Genomic DNA, 24,936 nt, shown 5'->3' with positions numbered 1-24,936 from the left:
GTCAGACTGTTCAATGAAGGACGTGATCAAGTGCATGATGTATAACGAAGTGGACACCCGTCTGTGGTTACTGATGAACTGGTTCTCACAATTGAAGAGAAGATTAAGTACAACCATAAGTTTACACTTAGTGCCCTTGCTATGGAAGTTCCACAAATCTCGTGATCACTAATTCATGAAATTGTTACTGAAAAACTGAAATTTTGAAAACTTTGCTCACGTTGGGTACCCAAAATTCTTACTGAACAAACAAAAAACAACAGATGGGCAGTGCACTTCAGTTTTTGACATGCTACAATGAAGATGGCGATGGTTTTCTTTCTCAGATAGTCATGGGGGATAAAAATTGGGTATTGTATGACATGTCTGAAACAAAACGGCAGTCAGTAGAATGGAGGCACGCTTCATCCCCAATGGAGTTTAAGCTTAAGTGAATCTTGACACCTCAAAAAGTCATGTGCACCATTTTTTGGGACAGAAAAGGCATTTTGCTGATTGATTTCTTACCATGAGGCCAAACAATCAACGCAATGGTTACTGGGAGACCATTAAGAAATTGCACTGCGCAATACAGAACAAGTGCTGAAGATTACTGTCAAAAGATTGTTATTTTTTTCCATGATAATGCTCGACCTCACACAACAAGTGTGACTAAACAACTTTTACGGGAATTTCACTGGGATGTGTTTCATCATCCTCCCTACACCCTGGACCTCACTCCTAGAGACTTTCATCTCTTCTTACACCTAAAATCTGTCCTTGGTGGTCAACACTTCAACGATGATGATGAGCTGAAAGAACATGTTACTGCATGGTTGAATACACAGGTGGCAACCTTCTATGAAGAAGGCATACAAAAACTTGTGCCACGCTATGACAAGTGCCTAGAAAACTTTGGAAGCTATGTAGAAAAGTAGTTTAACAGTTGTTGATTTTTGTACAATATTTTTTCTGTATCTGTACAGGTTTGTTTTATATAACCAAATGGAACTTAATTTGTTGACATACCTTGTATATACCTTGTGTGCCAATGTCCCAGGGCTTTTCCACAGTCATCACCACTGAGATTCTCCCCTTGCTACCTGCAGAAGTCATTCTCTGCAGCCTGGGACTCCAGGATCCCCAGCCTCAAAGTGAGTGGATCCTGCATTCCCATGCTGCAGAGAATGACCATTGCATGTAGCAAGAGGAGGACTGCAGCAATAATGACCATGGAAAAGCCCTTGGATGTTGGCACACCAGATACAGACAACCTGCAGCCATGAGCTCATCTCCAGTGCACCACCATCAATGGAGGGTGAAACTTTGCCAATGCCAGCCATTTGTGCTGGGAAAACAACAGAAAAATTATCCAGTAAATATTAGCCAAAGGGCCTGAGACAGAAGCCAACAGGCTGTCTGCCACTTGAATGACTTTGGGAACTTCACACTCACATTGCAGTATATTTACTATGTAATGACATACTTCATTAATGATAATATTTAAGAAAGTTTTTAGGGACTTAAACGAAATTTTTAAAACTGATGTGACCTAATTGTCAATTGTAAAAATTAAATTAAGCTCTTGTATTATTAATTTGTAATGTAATTTTAGCTATTCTAATATACTGGATCCCCATATGATAATAATATTATAATAAAGTTAGTTACAGATAAAATCAATACTAGAAAAGTCAGCTCTACACAGTTCTAGGGTGGGAGAAGGTTGTAAGAAACTTAAGTGGAATAAGCATAAAAAAAAGGTTGGGACTGCTAACAGAAAACAAAGAATAAAAAAAGGTAATGGTACATAATAATTTTGTAACTGTACCAAAAATAAATAATTACACAGATGATCTAAAACATTATGACTGTTGCCCTCCTGGTGGCATTGTGGGCACATGGTGTGGAACAGAGATAAATGTGACATCATTCTAGTGACAATATGGGCCAGAAATGGGGAAATCGAATGATATACATGGCTTTCATAAATGGCAGCTTGTTATAGCCCTGTTTCTGGGAACAAGCGTCTTTGTATACTATACAGAGTGCATTCCATAAGTAATGCGGCCAATTTTTTTCTGATGCAACAGTACACAACAGTGTGTTGTAACCAGCTGGGCTAAGTGGAGAGGGGTGTTAGCTTCAAAACGCTCTTTGTGTCATTAGGCTGTGAGCTGCTGGAGAGTGAGGACATGCTTTTCCATCAACCCCGTTTTGAGCTTATGTAACACGGCACAATGTATCATTCTGTAGAGCAACGGTACGCTATCAAATTTTGCGTTAAACTTGGGAAGTCCACCACCGAAATGTTTCCATTACTTCAGCATGCCTTTGGGACTGATTGCTTGTCCAAATCACAAGTTTTCCAATGGCAAAAGTTGTTCATGGAAGGCCGAGAGGAGATCACTGACGAACCTCGCAGTGGACGGCCATCAACCACACGAGTCGACGAAAATGATGCATGTGCGCGATTGTTTGAGCTCTGACAGATGGCTTAGCCTTCAATTGATAGCACAAACTCAAAACATGTCTAAAACAACCGTTTTCTGCATTGTGACTGAAGATTTGAACATGAGAAATGTGTGTGCCAAACTCATCCCAAAAGTGTTGACAGACGAACACAAGCATGTACGAGTGCTTCGGTGCCAAGAAATGTTGGAAATGTGTGAAAATGATCCTAATATTTTTAAATTCATTTATCACTGGTGATGAGTCATAGATTTTTGAGTTTGACCCTGAGACAAAAAGGCAGAGCTCTGCGTGGCACACCCCATCATCACCCCGTCTCAAGAAGGCACGCATGAGCAAGTCCAGGATCAAAACCATGCTCATTGTCTTCTTTGACATCAGAGGCATTGTCCGCCACAAATTTATATCCACCAGGACTACAGTAAACTCAGCTTTCTACTTGGAAGTGCTCAAAAACTGAAAAGGAGGGTCTCGCGCTGCCAAAGTGGCATCAAGGACACGTGGAAAGATCACCACAATAATGCGCTGAGTCACAGCGCCTTCATTGTCAACGAGTTCCTGGCCAGGACCAACATCCCATTGATTCCCCAGCCTCCCTACAGTCCTGACCTGTTTCCCGCTGACTTATTTTTGTTTCCTCGGTAAAAAGGTGTCGTAAAAGGAAAACATTGGGACATGATTGAAAGCATCGAAGCACATGTTACATCAGCTGTAAAGGACAGTCCGGAAAATGCATTCCAGGATGCCTTCCAGGCGTGGAAACACCACCTCCAGAAGTGTATCAACACAAGAGGGTGCTATTTTGAAAATTTTTGATTATTTGTACGAATATATTCAATAAATGACTTTTTGTGAATTTGGTTGCATTACTTATGGAACACACCTTGTAGTCATGAGCATCTAGGGAAAGTGGTTGAAGAATGGTGAAATCATGAGTAGGCAACAAGGTGTAGGACTTCCCTATCTCATCATAGAATGTGGAGATCAGAGGTTTGCCCAGTCTGCAAGTGAACTGTGGCATATCTGATGTCAGTGTAAAAGCCTGGTGTAGGCACATATTACTCAGAATGCACATGCTCCATCAGACAACCCATGCATGTTCCCATGTCAACTCTACAACATGGTCAGTTGCAATTGCAAGGGGCATAAGATTATCGAGACTGGACTCTATATCAGTGGAGATACATTGCCCTTGGTTTGATGAATCATGTTTCTTGTTACATAGCATCACAGGTCATGAATAAATGCACCATAATCAAGGTGAATTTCAGCTCAAAACATTTACCATGCGACGAATGCAGGCTGCTGAGGGCAGTATCATACTATGGGTCTGGGGGCATTCACCTATGCTTCCTTGAGCCGTGTGGTAGTAATCAGAGACACCACAACAGCTATGGAAAATATGAACATTGTTGTGGATTACTTGCATCCCTTGTTGATTGATGTCCTTCCTAATGTTGATGGCATCTTCCAGCTGGATAACTGTACATCTCACAAGTCCAAAATCATGCCACACTGGCTTGAGCAGCATGGTAGTGAGCTCATGTTGATGCCTTGACCAGCTAGAAATTTTGTGTAAATCATCTTGTATCCTGCTACAGTCACTCAACAATCACAACTTCCAGTACACTGGAGCATCATCAGCAAACAACCACCGATTACTGCTCCCCCTGTCCATCAGATCATTTATGTACGTCGAGAATAAGAGTGGTTCTATCACACTGCCCTGGGCCACTGTTGATGATGCCCTTGTTTTGGATGAACACTCACCATCAAGGACAATGCACTGGACAGTGTTACTTAAGAAACCTTCAAGCCATCCACATATCTGGGAACCTAATTCATATGCTGTTACCTTCATTGACAGTCTGCAGTGGGCCACTGTGTAAAATGCTTTTCAGAAATCTAGGAATATAATCAGTCTGTTGTGCTACTTCTGTGTTTTGCAAGCTATTGAGTGAGAAAAGGGCAAGCTGAATTTTACACAAGTGATACTTTCTAAAACTGTATTGAGTAGTGGACAGAAGCTTTTGCTCTCAAGGAAATTAATTATATTCAAACTGAGAATATCTTCAAAAATTCTGCAGCAAACCATTGTTAAGAATATTGGTCTGTAATTTGTAAGGACACTTGCTGATTTAATCTTAACACTATTCAAATAGCTCGAAGTGCGTGCCAGGATCTCTTGTCATTATACTCCATAGGTTGACCAGTACAGAGGCAGCCTTCTGCAATAGGAGATTTGTTGGCTGCTGTAAAAGTGTGTGAAGTTTATGCTTCATACACTGATCTTCCATGGTCCAAATAGTCTGATCATGTGTGACATGTCATGACTGCATAGAATGTGGTGGACACCCACCTTACACAAACCAATATCATCACTTACTTGCTAAAAAAAGTTCTAACCTTAGTTGGTGCTTGAGACACACACTTCACATCATATCTCCATCTAATATGAGCAATCCTTTTGGAAATCTTACCTGCATAAGACAAAAGGCCATAGACTTAGATGCCACTGAGTCATGGTTCGTCAGTTGTGAAACGCACATCTGATCTGTCTTTCACTATAAGCATTCTGGTGAAAAATGGCTTCAATGTTGACTAACTTAGCTGACAAACTTTCATGGTCTGAGATGAAGTTAAAAACTACCCTTTCATGGCACATACCAGACACTGCATGAACAATATTTCCAATCAGACTGTGCCCAAGATTCACCATTCAGCTAATCCTAATAAAATGCTGAAAATATCAAAGTAATCATCAAATGAAGTAAAAATAATTTCTTAGAGACAAAATACAATGGTGAGCAAATATATTGAATTTTTTCACTAATAAGTGTGATACCATCTCATTGCATGATGCAGTTAGTGGCAAGAGAAGTAATGTGATGCATAACTTTCACAAATATTGGAACATAATGGCCTTGACACTGTATCAAAAATGAAATTGCACATTGCAATCTAACTCTTCTTATACAAAGTTTATCAGACTTCAGCAAGCAACAATACATTTCCTCCCCATGGAGGTGAACAATGTGAAACTCAAGTTTCTTCCACCATGTAACTTATAGGAATTGACCCAGGTAATGTCTTTGACAAGCACCAATGTTTTGACAGGTAAAAGCCCTGTATTTTTTGAGGTACAAATGCAATGTGTGTGTGTGTGTGTGTGTGTGTGTGTGTGTGTGTGTGTGTGTGTGTGTGTGTGTTTTTGTTTTGGCTGAAGACATCACCTGGCTGTATTCTCATAAGTCATTTACCCTGAAGATGTCAAACCCATAAAACAATTGAGAGCCAGTAAAAGAATTTCATGCTGGAATTTAAAATGTTCACAATATACATGCTGTGTGGTGTCAGTTGACCAGTCATTAGAAATATAGACGTCTATAACAAACAGTGGTTGCTCTTGTAGCCAATCAGTGTTATTGCTGAGGCTGATGGTAAACTAACATCCTGTCCCATCAAGTCAAATCAGACCATTCCTACCTTTGGTCCACCTACTACCCTACCACAATATTATAAGGACTAGGATAGATTGCTACTCACCATAAGGATGAACCATTGAGTTGCAGACAGGCACAACAGAAAGAGTGTTACTCATGCAGCTATCAGTCAAAGCCTCCCTAAAAAAAAAAAAAAAAAAAAAAAAAAAAAAAAACCCCTATTCAGACAAGCAAGCACATATATATATATATATATATATATATATATATATATATATATATATATATATCACACACACGGCTCTGGTCAGAGCTACTGGTAGTGGTGTCCAAGTGTGCATGAGGTGTGCTTGCTTGTGCAAATGTGTGTATGTTTTCTTTGCTGTGGAAAGCTTTGGCTGAAAGCTGCATGTGTAACAGTCTTTTTGTTGTGCCTGTTCGCAACTCAGTGGGTCATCTTTACAGTGAGTAGCAATCTGTCCTATTCCTAATATTGTTGTTACCTCTTGTCACCATTATTGAAAACACATGATGATGATACAGTAAACAAAAACTGTATCTATTTCTTCAGTTGTCACATACACTGTGGAAGTTGGGATAGCTTCCCAAGCAAATCAACAAGTCTCATTAACATACTTTATTTAAGCAGTATCTTTTGTTCTGTGCTCAACATTTGCAGAATGCATTTGTTCTGATATCCATACTCCAGGGTAATACATATGGATCAAATGCTTATGTACAAATCGGATACAAATTGATGAACAATTAACCTGCAATCTGCCTAAATATCTGCCTTTTAATGCTCACTTAGTGACTTTGACTTGATCAAATCAGTTGTGGATTTTTTTTAAAATTTGAGGTGGAGAAAATGGCACTAACAGATATTAGAAAGCCAGAAGACGCAAGTTTCTACATTCACCATCCTTCTGTAAATCTTGTTGTACAAGATGCTCTCTCTAGTCAGAAATTGTATCGTAGATTGCAGCACATCTGTTGGATAAATGCACCACTGAAACCATGTGTTATGATGTGTCAAGTGATACCTGTGAATGTTGGAACTTGTAATAAGTTTGTTCACATTTTTTATGCTATCCTGCAGATGATGCTGCACCTATTTGGATACAGAAGATTTTATTGTAGTGATTCTTGTAAATTCTCACTTTCCTCGCAATGCTACATATATTGTAATAAAATTGAACAACACAGTTTTATAATTTTTCATACATATTATCAAAAGTATTTGTGTTTCGCAAACATTACTAGTGAGTCTTCATGATTTATCAGGAAAGGACTAAATCAGCATTTTAGAGGATACAGTTTCACAAACAACATTATAATCATGAGCATGAGCTGACAGTTGTGAACAACATGGAATGTATATACACTGTGCAATAGAGTTAAAGGATCACTATTTCAGAACCCTGTAACTGTCTTCCATTGCGATGCTTAAGTTTGAAATTTGGGTCAAAGGTGCCTACAACCATTCTCTATAACGGCGCAAAAGCCCTGCAACATCACCCTCGAACTTGACAGTGCTTCAAACAGCAAATTTCAGAAAATGGCAAGAGCTCAGATGTTCATGTGATGTGTAAGGTGGGTTAATGATATCACATTGGCACCAGATTTCACCACAATTCTGCACAATGCCACCATGAATGTGTCATACAACAGGGAGCTTGTCACAGCCACTCTTACCCACATTTCACCCCTTATTTTGATGCCTCCTGAATGGAGGATATACCCACAATGCCCAGCACTGAAATCATGCAGTTTTCTTATGAGTGGCCAATAAAAACAGTTTGGACACACCACCACTCAGAAATGACATGAAAAGGCCTCAGGGGCTGGCATGAAGAGTGTCAGTGAAACCACTCCCTCCCTTGGGATGTTGAGTCCCACACATTTCACAGTTGAAAACGATAGTGTGCAGTGTGACAAGCAACATAAAGACATTCTTGACAATCTTTGATACTGCTGGCATGTCCCTGATGCTTCAACCCTTCTCTAAGGATATCATGGTGTAGTGACCCCACTGAATGTGATCTCACCCCTTTTGAGTGACGTGATCTCACCACTCTGGGGTGCAGTGCAGCCACAATTTTTGCTTTGGTGTACAGGTTGGAACCACTAGGGACCATTCAAAAACTTTGAGAAAATTTAGATGTGGTCTGAAATAGCAAAGAGTGCTTATGTTTTTTTAGTGCCCCTGTTGCACACTCTCCTATGGTATGACTACAGATGTGTGCAACATTGACACAAGCATGAGTCAATTAGCAGAGGGTCCCTCAATCGGGACAACCCAACCTTCTTCAGAATAACAGTATCTATCATTTGTCCATAGTGGACATCGTCAAGCTAAAACTACAAATCGATAAATAATTTGACGATAATTTATGGATTTGTAGTTTTAGCTTTACGATGTCCACTATGGACGTACGATACATACTGTTATTCTGAAGAAGGTTGGGCTATCCCGACTGAAACCTAGGTAAATTCTAGGTAAACGGTGCAACTGAGGCTGTTCATTATTAAAATTAATATTTATACAGTTGCTGACAGGGCCACGAAATGTTGAAGATATTTAAATACATTGTTCTTGTAATTCACTAAAAATTTATTTATTAATTCAGAATGTATTGTAGCAATTATTCAACTGAAAATTTCTTTGCCTCTCTGTTACAGTCCCGCTACATCACTTCATTGTACTTCACATTCAGCAGTTTAACTTCTGTGGGATTTGGAAATGTAGCACCAAATACAGATTCAGAGAAGATGTTCACTATCTGTGTTATGTTAGTTGGATGTAAGTGGTGGTTTTAGTTTTTTTCATTGCTTTGCATGAATGGCAATGTAGTATAGGATTATAGAGTAGCTGCATTTTAATTAATAACAAAAATTTACTATGTGGATAATCTTAAGCATGATAATTAATTTTCTGTCCAAGTTAAATGAGCTAATGTAAAACTGTATACTATTGGAATTATTGTATTATGGTAGAAGCAGTTTGCACTAATCTGCTTCATGCTAACTTCATGAGAATCTGTCAAATAACTAATTTCCAAGGCTTTAAAAATTTTAAATGTTACATATCTTTCTGTAAATTGCACAGTGTAAATACTGAGTAGTGAAGTAGCAGATATGAATCACAGTATGAATGTACAAATAAGGAATGGAAGGAGTAAAAGTAACAACTCAATATGTATTTTAATCATTGAGTTGTCAATAGGCAAATAAACAAGACTTAAGGGCAATATAGAAATCTCTCTCTCTCTCTCTCTCTCTCTCTCTCTCTCTCTCTCTCTGTGTGTGTGTGTGTGTGTGTGTGTGTGTGTGTGTGTGTGTGTGTGTGCGCGCGCTTTGTTCTGGGTTAGCTCTAAAGAAGAAAATGGGCTAAAAGCTTAGCAGTTTTGCAGTCTTATTTATATTTGTATTGACTGCTCAACAATGCAACTATGTGGTGAGTTATTACCTTCATTCCTTTCATTATTTGTATTCTATTCAGGACTTAACAATACTGTAACATTATAATTTTTGGCGTGTGTTTCTGTCGTCTGACTGATTTGTTTTGAAGTGTACATCACTGTAAGACCGCATTCAAAAGCAGATTGGTACTGTTATTGTCTTGTTAAGGAAACTTCCTTTTTCCTCTAGGAAATTTATAAGAAAATTAATCTGGCCAAATCCCATTTGGGACACACTAAGACTCCATAGACATAAGATATGCATTCCAACTTCATTTCCCTTCCTTCCAACCTGTAGTATGTTAACTTGCATCTATTACTTCTTGATGCTATATTTGTAGTTTTGTAGTTATTATTTTTTATTTGTAAAAGAAAATGCCATGATATTTCGTAGTTATTCCAGAACAGTGAGGGGGAGTTTGTAACCACTGGAAAATATTCCAAAAGGTACAGTGGTATGTCTTATTGGCCTCATCAGCCATTAACCTTTCACTCCTGGATGTCGGCCTTTTCCAGTCTCCTCCATACTTTACAATCTCACATCAGAGTTTATCTTACTTGTTGGCTTTTGCCATCACTCTCTCATTGTCATCCCTTAGGTCTTTTCATACTGCATGGAGTCTGACACAATATCTCTTTAGTCCATAGTTTATCATTTAACTATATGCCAAGCCCATTTCCATTGCAATTTTGTAAGTCAATATTACGTTCTCAACTACTCTTTTTTTCCATTTTCATTCCACCCCTTCCACTCCCCCCCCCCCCCCCCCCCCCCCCTGCCGTTGTATTATGCTCAGCATACATTTTTCCATTACTCATTAGGAAACCTCAATTTTTGAACAGTCTGAGCACTTAACAGACATGTTTCACTTCTGTAATTTATTACTGCCTACATACCTTGGATGTAGACTTTCTGTTTAAGCTACATTGGGAATTTACTTCTGAATACTGCATTTTGTTATCCAAATGAAATGCAAGTACATTTCATTCTCCTGCTTATTTCTTTAAGTGTCCATTTGCCTTTTGTTTTCAGCAGTAATTGGTATACATATTTGTGAACTGTTTCTACGACATCATCATAAATCTTTACTATTTTTGCACCTGCATACCCTTTGTACATTATTTTGGTCTTATCATAATCAATCTTCTTCTGTTCCTTTGCTGAGTTCTTCTGAATCTGAAGCAGACAAGACACTGTTATCCGAAAATCATAGGAGGTTCAGATAAGAACTGTGTGTACTAACCATTTCTACATCACATTTACTGATATGAAGATATCTTCCACAGCTACAGAATTTTGATTTGGTGATATGGAGTTCCATTGTCCAACTGAACTTTTCACTCTCATAGTGTAACCAATTGGAAGCTCCGCCATATATTATACAACAAACTGGTGTACATAGATTCTATTCCTGTTGTGACAAGCATCACTTTTCAATAGCCTACAAACATATTATGAAGTGCCAGGTGCTATTCATTCCTTCTTTCATTAGCTTTTCCTGCTACAGTATCATGTTAACAAGAGCTGAAAATACTATATATTTTTAGATTTTACTGGTAATGGTTATGATGATTTGCACTGTCTTTAAGTATAAAGATTTTTTGTATGTACCAGTATGCTTGTTCAAGTCCACAAAATAAAAGTAAAAGCTGATGTTTTTCATTTGGGTGCCAGTTATTTGATTTCTGTAGCTACACAGTAGTATTACAGTGCAGTCTGGAGTTAGCACAGTTACTATGCACCTATTAGTTATCTACAAATTATAACAGGTTACATGTGATATATTATAACAGAGAAAGAAGCCTGTTACCACTGGAGACAGTGGCACAAGTTACCCCAAAGCTGTAACACAACACACGTCTTACTAACACATGTGAATCCATCTGATGATGGAGGTTTAAACTATCAAAACACATTGTGGATATACTTAAACAGAGACTGGTAGCACTAAACTTGTTGTTTCATTTGATTATTAGTGTAACTTAAGTTCACTATGTATGAGGCATATATGAAAGATAAAGTGTTTGATTTTGAATTGTCTTTGCATTGAAATGGGTATTGTCATCCAGATGGTATGATATTTTGGTAAGGTGACTTGTTCCCTTCATCAGGCAGTACTGATTGCCTTTCACTGGGAGGTATCTTATATATTTCCTCCCTATTGATCCCAAACCCACAATCCCCAGGTGCAGCTACAGTGATGTGTAAATATAAGTGCACTGCTGGGGAACAAGTCCAGTCCTCAGTGGCCATGTCATCAAGCTAGGATCAAGACAGTAATAGAGTGAAAGAGGCATGTCACATGGTGTGGTCTGAGATATTCTTTTGATATGGAATGAATAAACCTTCTCACTGAGTGGTATTTAGCACACTTAAGGCTGGATCCAAAGCCTTACTTAGTTGAAACCATCAGTTTTCCCCCCTTAGTTCAGTGTGTAGCTGGATATTTACAAATTACTTTAAGACATAATTTCACAATGTCTTGGCCTGTTGCCACAACTTACATCTTTTGGAAATGTAGTGCTCTGTTACAGATAACATTGTTAGTCATCCTTTATATATGAAATGTGTACTCTCAGCCCACCTTTCCTGTACTGCCCAGATGATCTAGCCTTCGTAAATTTTCCACAATGGCAGAGATGTTGTAATCTTATGGTTTCCAGAATCCTAGGACAACCTAGTGGACCCCAACAGTGCTTTCACCTTGGGTGGTGGGTAAAACAGGTGCTTTATATTATATTTCCACAGTATTGTTCCAATTTTCACACATGTATTCCCTACATTTTGTATCTACAGAAAGATAGAAGGTGATTCGATCACATGTAGGAAAAGGAGGACCATCTTACTTGTTCAGACCACACTCCAAGAGCTACTTTGTCCAGAAGTGACTGTATCCACCACACTTCACATATTATCTAAAGTGCATAAAGGAAGGGTGTCACTCCACCCCATCATTAGCAACATTGACACACCATTATACGAGCTAAACACTTGACAGTGACAGTCAGCACCTTCATTGTATGGAATTTGGTAAATTTCACAAAGCAGCTTCAGAGCTTTGAGATGGTTTCCCTCTAAGCGACTTTCTAAACATCATAGTAGAGAAGTTCATACCATTACTGATGAAAATCTTTGAATTCATATTTATATTGATATACTTTCTGTCTGATGGAAAATCATATGGACAGGCTGACAGAGTGGTAATGGGCTACCATTATCACCAGTAGTAGCCAATATTTTAATGGATAAATTTAGCGGAGCCACCTTAGTGAGCAGTCCACAAGCTCTCATGCTTTTTCTGATGTGTAGGTAAAATATTTGTTTTCTGGCTACACAAATTACACTAATTATAAGACTATTAGCAACATTTTGTATGATTACTTGGTTTTTGATTATTCTTCCTCAATAGCACCTTTAAACTCATAGTCTCTTACAGAAAATTGTCTGGACAATCTAAAAAGTTCCTCCCTGACAACTCCTTCTGTTCTGTAGAAGAATTTCTATTACTATAATGTGTAAAAAGTAATGTATTGGAATTACTAACTCACATCTGTATGTATTAAAACAATGCTTCATGAATGTTCCCCATGTAACCATATTTAAAAATTAAGTTGTGTTTTGTATGTTCCACATCACTATGATTTATCACAAAGATGATCCCTGGAACCTGAAGCTAACTAACTAAATATCTAACTTTGTTAATAGGCAACAGACACAACACCCTGCATTTTATGTTGAGGTGACAAAAGTCATGGGATACCTCCCAATATCATGACCTCCTTTTATGCAGCTTATTACAGCAGCTCAACAAGGCATGGACTCAACAAGTCATTGGAAGTCCCCTGCAGATATATTGAGCCCTGCCGCCTCTATAGCCATCTATAATTCTGAAAGTCTTGCCAGTGCAGGATTTACTGCATGAGCAGATCTCTCGATTATGTCCCATAAATATTTTGATGGAATTGATGTTGGGTAGTATGGGCAGCCAAATTGTTTGCTCAAACTGTCAAATATGTTCTTCAAACGAACTGTGAACAGTTGTGGCTTGGTGACTATTCCATCAGTGTTTGGGATCATGAACTCCATGAATGGCTGTAAATGGTCTCCAGGTAGCTGAACATTACCATTTCCAGTCAATTATCAGTTCAGTTGAACCAGAGGATGCAGTCCATTCCATGTAAACACAGGCCACACCATTATGCAGCCACCACCAGCTTGTACAGTGGCTTGTTGACAACTTGGGTCCATGGCTTCATGGGGCTTGTGCCACACTCAAACCCTACCATCATCTCTTACTGACTGAAAAGAGAACTCCTCTGATCAGGCCACAGTTTTCCACTCATCTAGGGTCCAACCAATATGGTCACAAGTCCAGGAGAGGCACTTCATGCAATGTCATGCTGTAAGCAAAGGCTTTCATGTCAGTCATCTGCCGCCATAGTCCATTAATGCCAAATTTCATCATACAGTCTTAATGGATATGTTCATCATACATCCCAAATTGATTTCTGTCATCATTTCATGCAGATTTGCTTGTCTGCTATCACTGAAAACTCTACAAAAATTCTGTTGCTCTCAGTCATTAAGTGAAGGCTGTCGGGCACTGAATTTTCCATGATGAAAGGTAATGCTTGTAATTTGGTATTCTTGGCACACTCTTGAAACTGTGGGTCTCAGGATACTGAATCCCTTAATGATTTCTGAAATGGAATGTCATTTGCAGCTAGCTCCCACTACCATTCTGCATTCAAAGTCTGTTGAGTCCCATTGTGTGGCCATAATGACATCAGAAACCAGTGCATATGAATCACATGAATACAAATGACGGTTCTACCAATGCAGTGTACTTTTATGGCTTGTGTACATCATACAGTCATCATCCGTATATGTGCATTCATGGTCCCATGATGTTTCTCACCTCATTGTATGTTCCCTTATTGGCATATTTATTCTGATTTGAACTACCATGGAGTGATGACCAGTCATTTACACAGTCCCTCATATAATTATCAGTTCATTATTTGTCACTGCATCAACCAAGCAAGCAATCCTAGTTGTTGTTATCAGACAGTATAGCAATAATCCAGTGGTAGCTTTGGAACAAGTATTTTGCTAACATCCTTTCTCATCTTACTTTTACATAACACTGATTAAATGTTCACTGCATTCACATATAACAAAGGCTACACAAATGTTCACTTGTAGTTGTTCATGAGCTAATGACTATCAATGTAATAGTTTTCTGAAGTAAACATCCACCAAAATGCTATGGTATAATCAAGGATCCTTACACATTGAAGCCATTGATTCACAATAGAGATGCTAATTGGTTACTAGCTTATTACAGACTTTGACAAGGAATTGTTGATTGTGTCTTTGCTATGTGTAAATGCTTTATGCACATTATGACCAAAACGATGACATGAACTATCGTGGAGATGTTGCCTTAGTGATCATTAGCTGCAGACTCTTTACATAAGAGCAGACAGTGACACAAAGATGTTCACCAGTTTAATTCTAATGACCAAATCTTACATACACTTTAAAAAAAGAGATGTCAGTTGTGTCATTGTAGGGTGTGCAGATAATGGTGTGGAGATATTACTCAGCTGTATTCTAGCCAAGAATTTAGGACTTAAGACTGGTATATGAATATTTTGTGAATTTAGTAATTACATTATATTTTATAATAGTGCAAATTTCATATTAAGGGGTGATGTCCACCTACTAAGCCCAACAATAATTTTGTTTAATAGAGTGATAAGTGATTAGGAAAGGATTAAAGTTCAATATATTATTTGCTTAACACATTGTACACCTGTGCCATGGATACTTATTGTCATGTAAAATTTCCTGGCTCATAATTTTACTAATTTAGGTAAATTCTTAATTAATAAATTATTTCAACAAACAAATGCATTTTCTAATCCAGGATAATTAAGGCAACAAAAATAAAGTGTCAAACATGGGAATTAAGCAAGCTGAAGAACTTAAGTTGTGAACATTCTAATGTGGAGCAAAACTTTAAATACAGATATTTTTTTAATTAATTATTTTTCAGAAAAGTGAATGTTGTTACCATAAAGAATAAAATTATGGTTATCGAATCAGCTATGCCAGTTTTCTAAGATTTACTGCCTAGCTCATGACTTTTTTCACAGCCACATGGCTTTGTAACAACTTAAATTATTGGTTTATTTTCAGTAAAGGAGTTTTATGTAAAACTAGTTATGTCATGGGAAGTAGCAGTTGTTAAGATATAAATAATAAGATTAATTGCATAAATAAGAACTTGACACTTCTGTATATGCTTTCTCTGTGCATAAGTGGAATTATCTGAATGAAAAAGAAAATTATTTAAAGGACTAGATTGGTAGCAGGTGAAGAAAAATCCTCTTTGCTACATTTCATTTTGAACTAACTGCACCTTTACATCAGATTCATGATCAAGACAGATGAAAGGAACGAACATCATATTCTGTGTGAGCTCATCATTGGGTCGACTACATCCTACACTACAGAAGGAAAATGTAACTTGGCCAAATAGACTTATGAAGGACCTGATGATGATCAGATTAAATACAATTAGTGGTGGCGTGTTTATTGCTGTTAAAGTAGTTTACCTTGGAAGGAGATTGAAACAGTTAATTCATGTGAGTTAGTATGTGTAGAGGCTATAGCTGACAACCAGAATAAATTAATAATTGATTCCTTTTACTGACCCCCTGACTCAGATGAGATATTTGGTGTGAAATGTTCAAAGACAACATTAGTCTCATTTCAAACAAGTACCCCACATATCAACTATGATTGATGGTGGCATCAGTTTACGCACAACGTATTGGAAAAAGTGTGTGTGTGAAGTTGGTGATAGGCATAAAATGTAATCAAACATTGTATTCTATACTTAATCTGAAAATTACTTTAAGTAGTTAGTTTAAGAGACCATTCAAATTGCAAATGTTTGTGAAAACATACTTGACCTCTTAGCAACAAAGAATCCTGAGCAAAAAGGGAGTATCATGATGGATACAGGGATTAGTGACCAGAAGGTCATTATAGCAAGACTGAACACTGTAATATGCAAACCCACCAACAATAAATGCAAAATATATCTCTTTATAGAAACTGATAAAAATCCACTTGAAAATTTCATGAGAGACAGTCTCATCTTCTTCCAAACTAACTATGTAAAGGTAAATCAGATGTGGCTTCTATTCGAAGAAATAGTGTCAAAGCCAGTTGAAAAATTTACATCAAATAAATTAATAAGCAACAGAAATAGTCCCCAATTGTACAAATCATGGTCAAAAAGTTATTGTGGAAGGAACAAATTTAAAATAATGCAAAATCTACAAGATAGGCAATGTTTCACTGAAGCTTGAAATTTAGTGTGGACTTCAATTTGAGATGCTTCTAATAGTTTCCACAATGAAATACTCTCTCAAAGTGATGCAAAACATCAGAGAACTTCTTCTTGCATGTAAAGTAACACCAGTGGCTAGACATAACCACTAATTTTTCTGCCAGAGTTTCTGAACATGGTTTTCTGAAGTTCCTTTACAAAACAGGTGAAACAGATGTTCCAAAATTCAAATCAAGAACAGCTGCAAACGTGAGCAAGTTAGAAGCCAATATCATTGGTGTAGGGAAGCAACTCAAATCACTCAATAAAGGGAAGTCTTCCAGACCAGATTATATACCAGTTAGATTCGTTTTTCAATATGCTGATATAATAGCTCCATACTTAGCAATCACATAGAACTGTTTGCTTGATGGAAGATCCAAACCTAAAGGCAGGAAAGTTGCACAGTTCACACCAATACTGAGGAAACAAAACAGGAGTAATGTGCTGAATTACAGGCCCATAACAGTTACATTTGTTTGCAGTGGGATTTTGGAACAGATACTGTGTTTGAACATTATGAATTAAGGCCACAGTTAGTAGAAACTGATGATAGGTCATAAAGTAAAACAGAAGTGAAATCTGGCATTCCCCAAGGAAGTATTACAGCACTCTCCTGCTTTAATCTATACAAATGGTTTAGGGGAGAATCTAAGTAGCCCTTTTAGATTGTTTGCAGATGATGCTATTGTTTATCATCAAGTAAAGTTGTCAGAGGATCAAAACTAATTGCAAAATGAGTTGCTGATAGGCATACACAAAAGAAAGAAAACCTGATGGTTTTTGGAGTTATCCTTTAACAGAGTAAAATAACACACACACACACACACACACACACACACACACACACACACACACACACACACATGGGGTAGTTAGAGGGAAAGGTATGGGGGAGGCAGGGAGACGGACTGAAGTGACTCAGAGGGGGTGACCGGTTTGTCAGTTAGGAATGTGGGAAGGATGGGTGGCAGGTATATGGGCTGGCACAGTTGTAGCATCTGGTGGGAATGGCCATGACTGGTGCTATACAGTGTCACAAAAGTTTCACACAACCATGTTGGCTTGCATGGGCCAAGCCATAATCTACATCCTGTTTGTCTCTCCTGTATTGTCCGCACACATCCTTTCCTACATTTTCCTGCCAGTTCTTGTTATGCATGCTTTTTGCCTGTACCAATGAACATGTTGTGTGTGGCTTTTGTGACACCCTGTAGCACCAGTCATGGTCATTACCACTGGCTGCTATAATTCTGCCAGCCCATATATCTGCCACCCCTCTCTCGCACATTCCTAGAGGACAAACTGGCCACCTTCCTCCAAACCACTAGCCACCCACCCTCAATTGATAAAGCAGCAGTTAACTTAATAATGTTTGCATACTGGTAGCTCTGCTTTCAGCCCTGTTTATAGGAGTGTAGGCAGTCTGTCTGTTGCTGAGTTTTGGATAACCTGTCCCAGCTAAGTGTTTGTTGTATAGCTCTGTGATCTGTTACAGACATTTGACTGTGTAAATTACAGTAGCCTTTTAAAATAAATTAGAATATTATGGTCTAGCATAAAATAATGCAAATTAGTTCAAATCATATCTCTTTGGCAGGAAACAAATGGTGTTCATCATCCAGATGGAAACTAATTACATATTATGTTCAATAAGGTTTCACCTTAGAGCCCTTACATATTTTTGTATATGTTAATGAGCTTCCATCAGTAACATTACCAGATGCCAAATCGATTTTGTTTGCAGATGACACAGTCATTAAAAAAAAAAAAAAAAAAAAGCAAATCACGTATAGTGTTAGAATCTTTGGTTAATGAAATTTTCAGTGATATTAATAAGTGAGTCCTAGACAGCTTTTTATCTCTAAACTTTCCAAAGACACACTATATGAAGTTCAGAATTTGTAAGAGAATTCATACAAGTAAATGACTAAAATATAATGGCAAGCAGGTAGATGAGGTAGAAAATGTTAAATTCTTGGGCTTAAAGGTTCATAATAAATTGAGTTGGGAGGAGCATATCACAGAATAGGTAAAGCACCTAAACCAATATTTATCTTCAATACAGAGGTCATCAGACATAGTAGATATAAAAATAAAAGTAGCCTACTTCACTTACTTTCATTCCATAATGTCATATGGGATAATTTTTTAGAGTCACTCATTAAGATGAACTGAGGTTTTTTAATTGAATTGAATGGAATTCTTTAATTCCAAAACTGTGTGGTATGAATCACCGATTGAATACAAATTTTTTATCATTAAGGTAAGTGGTGTTTTTAATGTAGTTTTGGGCATGGATTTTAGATAAAGTATTAAAAATGCATATCACTTGCTGTTTTGATACAAATTAGAAATTCTGGGAGGTTTTTAAATTGTAGCCATTTAATCATTATTATAAAACACTGTATTGTTTTGTGATGTTTTACAATGCAATGTGCTTCAGGATGTTGTTTTATTTTAGAGTGTATAATACAGCTACCATAAACTATGGCTGCTTGAATCCTCATCCATGGTGAACAGGATGACTGCTGCACCAAGTATCTGCTTTTCATGTGTGATGCAAAAGTCATGCAAAAAAGAAGCAGCACTTTTCTTGAAAAATCTGGCCAAGAAAAATGCCGGAAATTGGAAGGAAAAACATATTATATGATTTTTTGTTATACCTTTCAAAAATTCTCCTGCCTCCACATCTTACAAAAATGGGTGCTATGAAACAGTTCAGTAAACCCCTACCAAAAGATGCTGACATTTGTGAGTATGGAAAAAGCAATTTCCTGGGACAGTCAGAAGCTAAGCTGAAAGTAGAGCTTCTGTTGACCCTGGCTTTGATGGAAGATAAAGCATTTGAAGTTTCTCTCCAACTACTAAAACCCTGATGTAAAAGAACATGTTAAGGGACTTACTGGATAACTGGAAATTGTGGGTGCCTCAGTCAGTTTGAAACTGCACTTCCTGGACTCATAATGCACCTATTTTCCTGAAATACTTGGTGCTATGAGTGAGGAACAGGAAGGAAAGTTCCAACAAGACATTCTGTATTAGCTCTTTCCATTTATTTTGCTTTACATGATAACTTATAGCCATTGCTTTTACTTCCAAGTTTCCTAACACTCGTCTCTCATAAATATATAAAAAGTATTTATTACCTATATTGTTGTTCTTTCTTGATGATGACAAACCCTTTTAACAATTTATTTCAACCTTTTTCATGGGCATATAATCAATTCCTAGAACCAAATGCACAGTGATGTGAGGTACTACTAAAAATTCTTATTCTCTCATCATTCCATGCAAAAAAGGTGTTTTGATTGGTTTGTTTACCCCTGATTTTTTTTATACTCGATACAGGTACTTCAGCTATCTTTTCTATCTCCTGTATCCATTCATACCAACTATTGGAAACTGCCAAAATCTCATTGCCTGTGCCCAGAAAAATCATTTATTTGTCATGCAAAATTCCTATCGCTATCAGTGTTTGTCATACACATTTCTTAATTGAATTCATTTCCTCCTGTAACAAGTCCTCTTTGATACACTCTTGATTTCTTCTCATAATTTTTCTCTTGCTGGTAATCCCTCTTGTAATAATTCACTAGCAATTGGCTTTACTTTTTCTTCTCTTCATAGCTTAACAGAGAATACACCATCACTTCCAACTGTCTTTTTCTCCACTAAACTTGTGAATATGTTTGTTTTCCAAATCTCATTTACACCATCTTCTCTCTTTCCTTATAGTACACTATTCTCATTTTCATCTTCATCCTCTCCTTCTTCACTATCTTCTACAGAACTCAGCTCACAGCTTTCCTTTTCCTGAACAACTGCATTTTTATTCTTCAATTCCTCACTGATTTTCCTTACTCCTTCTCACTTGTGCAAAAAATCTCTGTACCTATACTTAAAAACTCCTATCCTCTTCATTGGATCCATCAACATCCTCACAGATCTTCCCCTTCTTTACTCCTTAGTATGCATCCCATTTTACTCTCATTGTTCTCTTCTGATCATCTTCTTCTCCACATCCCCTGATTAAAAGTGATTTCTGCTGATGAATGGGTTTGGGCCAATTCCATCTTCCAGCTGCAGTGGAAATATTAGTGAGTCATTTCCCCCATACCTAATCCTCCATATTTTTGAAGTGTCCTCCATGACTTCTTCCTCTCATACTTCGAAGTCTACTCACATTTACTGATCTCATAACATAATCCTTTTGGCCTCACATTGCTTTCTTGGTTGAAATGTCATCCTTCTCTTACATATCTTTGTCAGCCTCTCTGACTCTGTTGAAAATGTATCAACATTACTTCCCCGGATACTGATATACAAAGTGGATCCAAAAAATGTAACACTGTTTAATTGTCCATAACTTCCAAAGTAATTGACAGAAACTTATAATTTTTGATAATTTAATAATTATTATTCTGGTCATCACCACATTGGTGTGTTGTTTTGTTATATGATGGTTTTTTCTTTTCAGTCATGCATAAACATGGCTGACACAAGACTGACATTTGATGAAAGGAAGGAAGTTTTGGAGTGGTACATTAAGTATGAAAACAGTGATGACATTCAATGCCTATGCCACAATGAGTTTCAAATGGAGCCATCAACATTTGTAACAACATTGCACATTGTAGGCAGATTTGAAGTGAAAGACTGTGTTAAACATGTACACAAACAGCAATCTGGTTGACCTGTAAGAGTAAGCCCAGTGAACCCCATGCTGTGTCACAACAATTTACCCTCTCACCACAGAAGTCTGTGAGACTGTGCCCATGAAACCAGGGTGAGTCATTCAGGTGTTTGGCACATTTTGTAAAGGGTGAAGTTTAAGTGCTGCATCAAAAGATTGCTACATGCAATGGACGATTATAACCCACATGATAGACTGGAATGCTGCGAGTGATTTCACGGTGTGGTGGGCAACAATCAAATGTTTGCAGAGATGATAGTGTGGTCTGCTGTTGTGCTATTTAAATTCAGTGGTACAGTAAACTGCCACAACTGCATCTAATGATCTGCTGCAAATCTGCACATCAATGTGGAAAAAGCCATGAATTTACTGGAAATGAATGTATGGTGTGGGTTATCTTATAGTGGTTTGATTGGGATGTTTTTGTTTGCTGGCACAGTTACCATTGTTTATTATTTATTTGTGTCAAAGCATAATACTTCAGCATACAAGGTACATACATATACATACATAATAATATTTATAAGCCAATTCCTAGTCAAAAAAAATTGAAGACACTATTACATCTGCTGGATCCTAGTCTACACTGATGTATATTAAAAGAATGGTAAGCAAAAGAAATAAGTGAAAACTAAAAATCTATACAACTTCAGTCAAGTATTTAGCACTCACAGACACTTTATAGGCTGCAGACGACAGATCATCAGTGGTACATTTGCAGGACATATTCTACATTGGTATAAGTGCTCCATGGTTTGTTGAATTCCATAGTCACAAAGGCTTTATAATCTGGGGTAACCCCATTTCTGCAAATTATCTTTTGACCTTGTGACCCCAGTTCTGGACTTGTTTGGAGTTTTGCACACAGGCCATTCTTCAATGAAACCAGCACTTATATTTTCCAATGGTGTTCAGACCACATCTTCCACATAGATAATTGGTAACAATTCTGTTGGACAGTATTGTCTGTTGCCCCATTAAAATTTTCCTGGACATCAGTCATGATGGAGGAGGATTATGACCGTATAATGGGTATTTATTGGAGGTAGATATCTTGCTCCTTTCTCTGCATGCAGTTATCTCGTGCCTGATCTCTGGTGGGGCAGTTCCAACTAAATGGTAGAGTTTGTCCCATGATATAAATTTCAGACTAATTAAGAGCAATATACACTTGTTTAGCATGGGCAGAATTACATGAGACAAGGTTAGCACATTTTCCTGCAGTGTAACACAAAGATAAAGCTGTAGTTTTAAGTGTTTTCACTGCTGCAGCACAGGGTGTGCCTGTAAGTTTGCTCACTATGTTGTTTCTTGCAGATACTTCTTATTTTACATTTAGGAAGTGAAGCTTGAAAGTCAGTGTGTGGTGAAGAGTGACTCAAAGATATCTGGGCTGGAAACTTTGTTCTCGCTGCACTCCTGTCGAAGGCACTTGAAGTTTCTTGAGGGCCTCTTTGTTCCTCAGATGGAATGTGCACACTTGTGATTTGCTGGGAGTTTGCTTAACTGGTTCTGAGAGTAGTATTCATTTGATTCCCTCAGAGCAGCATATTAATATTCAGTTCCACCTGGTCAAAGGTCTGCCTGGAACAGAAGGCAAGTTCATCAGCAGAGATGAAACTTCAGTTGTTATTAGTCAGCGATTGATTGCTGGTATAAATATTAAATAAAGGAGAAACCAAAACACTACCTATTCATTTGGACTTCCCAATGACTGCACTGATCTTGAAATTCCACAAAAGACCTACCTTGAAAGAGATCTTGAACTACTCATGTAAGATGGTAATCTGTAGTTGTTCCATACATTTTTCACAGGAGCATTTGATGGTTTATTGTGTCATAAGCTGCTGTTACGTCAAGAAATGCTACCTCAGGGATCTTTCATGTCTCAGAGTCATCTTCAGTGTGGTGGATTAAATTACCTATGCTGTGCAGTCCTAAACTGGCATAAATCCAGCTCACTGTAGGATTAATACAGGTCCAACTGCTTCTAAGAGTGTATCATGGGTCATTCAATCTGTAACTCCTTGCATCATCAGCTTGCTTGGCTGTGTTCAGAATGGCAACTACACTAGACTTCCTCCATAACTCTGGGATCTGACAGTTAGCGAGACAATTGTTGAAGAAGCATAGCAGCCAGTCCTGCATTTTTTGATCAAATTGTTTTACTCTGCAGTGAAAGATAATGTTCCACATGAACTTCAGTTACTGGTGTGGTGTGCCTAGAGAAGCTTCAGACATACATTTTACCTGCTGTGTGTGAACTGTATGGAGATGAAAGGTTTAATTTCAACAAAATGGTGCCTCTATTCACTGCCATAATTGTGTCAGGGAATATCTCAATGAAAACGTATCTGCAAGATGGATTGACTGAAGAGGAGCTGTTGAGTATCCACCAAATTCCCCAGAATCAATGATTCTGGAATTTTACCTATGCGAAACACTAAAGGGTGTCATTTACTGACAAAAACAATCTCTACAGGATCAACTTCAAGAATTCATTGAACATTCCTGTGCAGAAATCCAACTGGACATGTTGCAGTTGATAGTTTATAGAATACTCAGGTGTCAAGCCAGGTCATGTCATAATTCCTTCATGATATTTTGGCAAACAGACATGCTGCCATCTTCAGGTGGTCCCTGATGAATCCTGGACTGCTCCTCTCAGCATCCTGTATCTGCTGGCCATTAACCCCTCCATAACCTCACTCTGATTGCTGTCCGCATGGCCGTCATGGCAAATGGTTGTGGTGGTGGTGGGGGACGTGGCAACTTGACCTGTACTCTGGCATACAGTGCCTTTGCTACCATTGTCAGGCATGGATGCCACTATCTGGGAATGCCTCTTCCTGTTCCACCTCCATCGTAAATTGTATGTTGGGGTGCAGTGAGTTGAGATGTTGCAGAAATTTGCTTAAGCCACATAGACAGGACAGTTTAAGCGAATTTGTTGAACATCTCAACTTGCTTCACCCCAACATACAGTTTATGATTTGCATGGAATAGTATGGTGCCCTTCCATTTCTTGACATCCTGCTGAAACAGAAACCTGATGGCAAACTGAGACACAGTGTGCACAAGCCACTGAAATCAGACTGCAAGATAGAGATAGAGGGGTACATCTCAGTCTGGTATGGAACCCTGGACTGAACCTGGAAAGGAAGATGTGTTCCCAGATGGTGGCAACCATGCCTGGTGGTGCTAGCGAGGACACTGCAGGCCAGAGTACGGACCGAGGTGCCATTTCCCCCACCACCACTGCTGTCCATCATGGCAGCCGCATGGACAGCAAGTGGAGAGAGATGGTTGAGGGGGTGACAGACAGCATATATAGGACACTGAGAGGAGCAGCGCAGCATTCATCAGGGACCACCTGAGGATGGCAATGTGTCTGGTTGCCTAAATATCATGGAGGAATATGACTGCCCCAGATGGACACCCAAGAACTCTATAAATTACAAATACACTGGGAAAACATC

At 38.1% G+C, this 24,936-nt stretch overlaps 1 protein-coding gene across 1 annotated transcript in view; it reads left to right on the top strand.

Annotated features, from left to right (window-relative positions):
* LOC126470159 (potassium voltage-gated channel subfamily H member 2) overlaps positions 1 to 24,936 on the top strand; it is a 670,689-nt gene that overhangs the window by 413,222 nt on the left and 232,531 nt on the right. Inside the window, exon 6 of the mRNA XM_050097782.1 lies at positions 8,577 to 8,697. Within this exon, the coding sequence (XP_049953739.1) occupies positions 8,577 to 8,697 (121 nt within the window). The remainder of the gene's footprint in view (positions 1 to 8,576; positions 8,698 to 24,936) is intronic.

This window comes from Schistocerca serialis, chromosome 3 (assembly GCF_023864345.2).
Source record: "Schistocerca serialis cubense isolate TAMUIC-IGC-003099 chromosome 3, iqSchSeri2.2, whole genome shotgun sequence".
Taxonomy (NCBI): domain Eukaryota; kingdom Metazoa; phylum Arthropoda; class Insecta; order Orthoptera; family Acrididae; genus Schistocerca; species Schistocerca serialis.
Note: the sequence above shows the minus strand (reverse complement) of the source record. Positions and strands in the feature narration are given on the sequence as shown.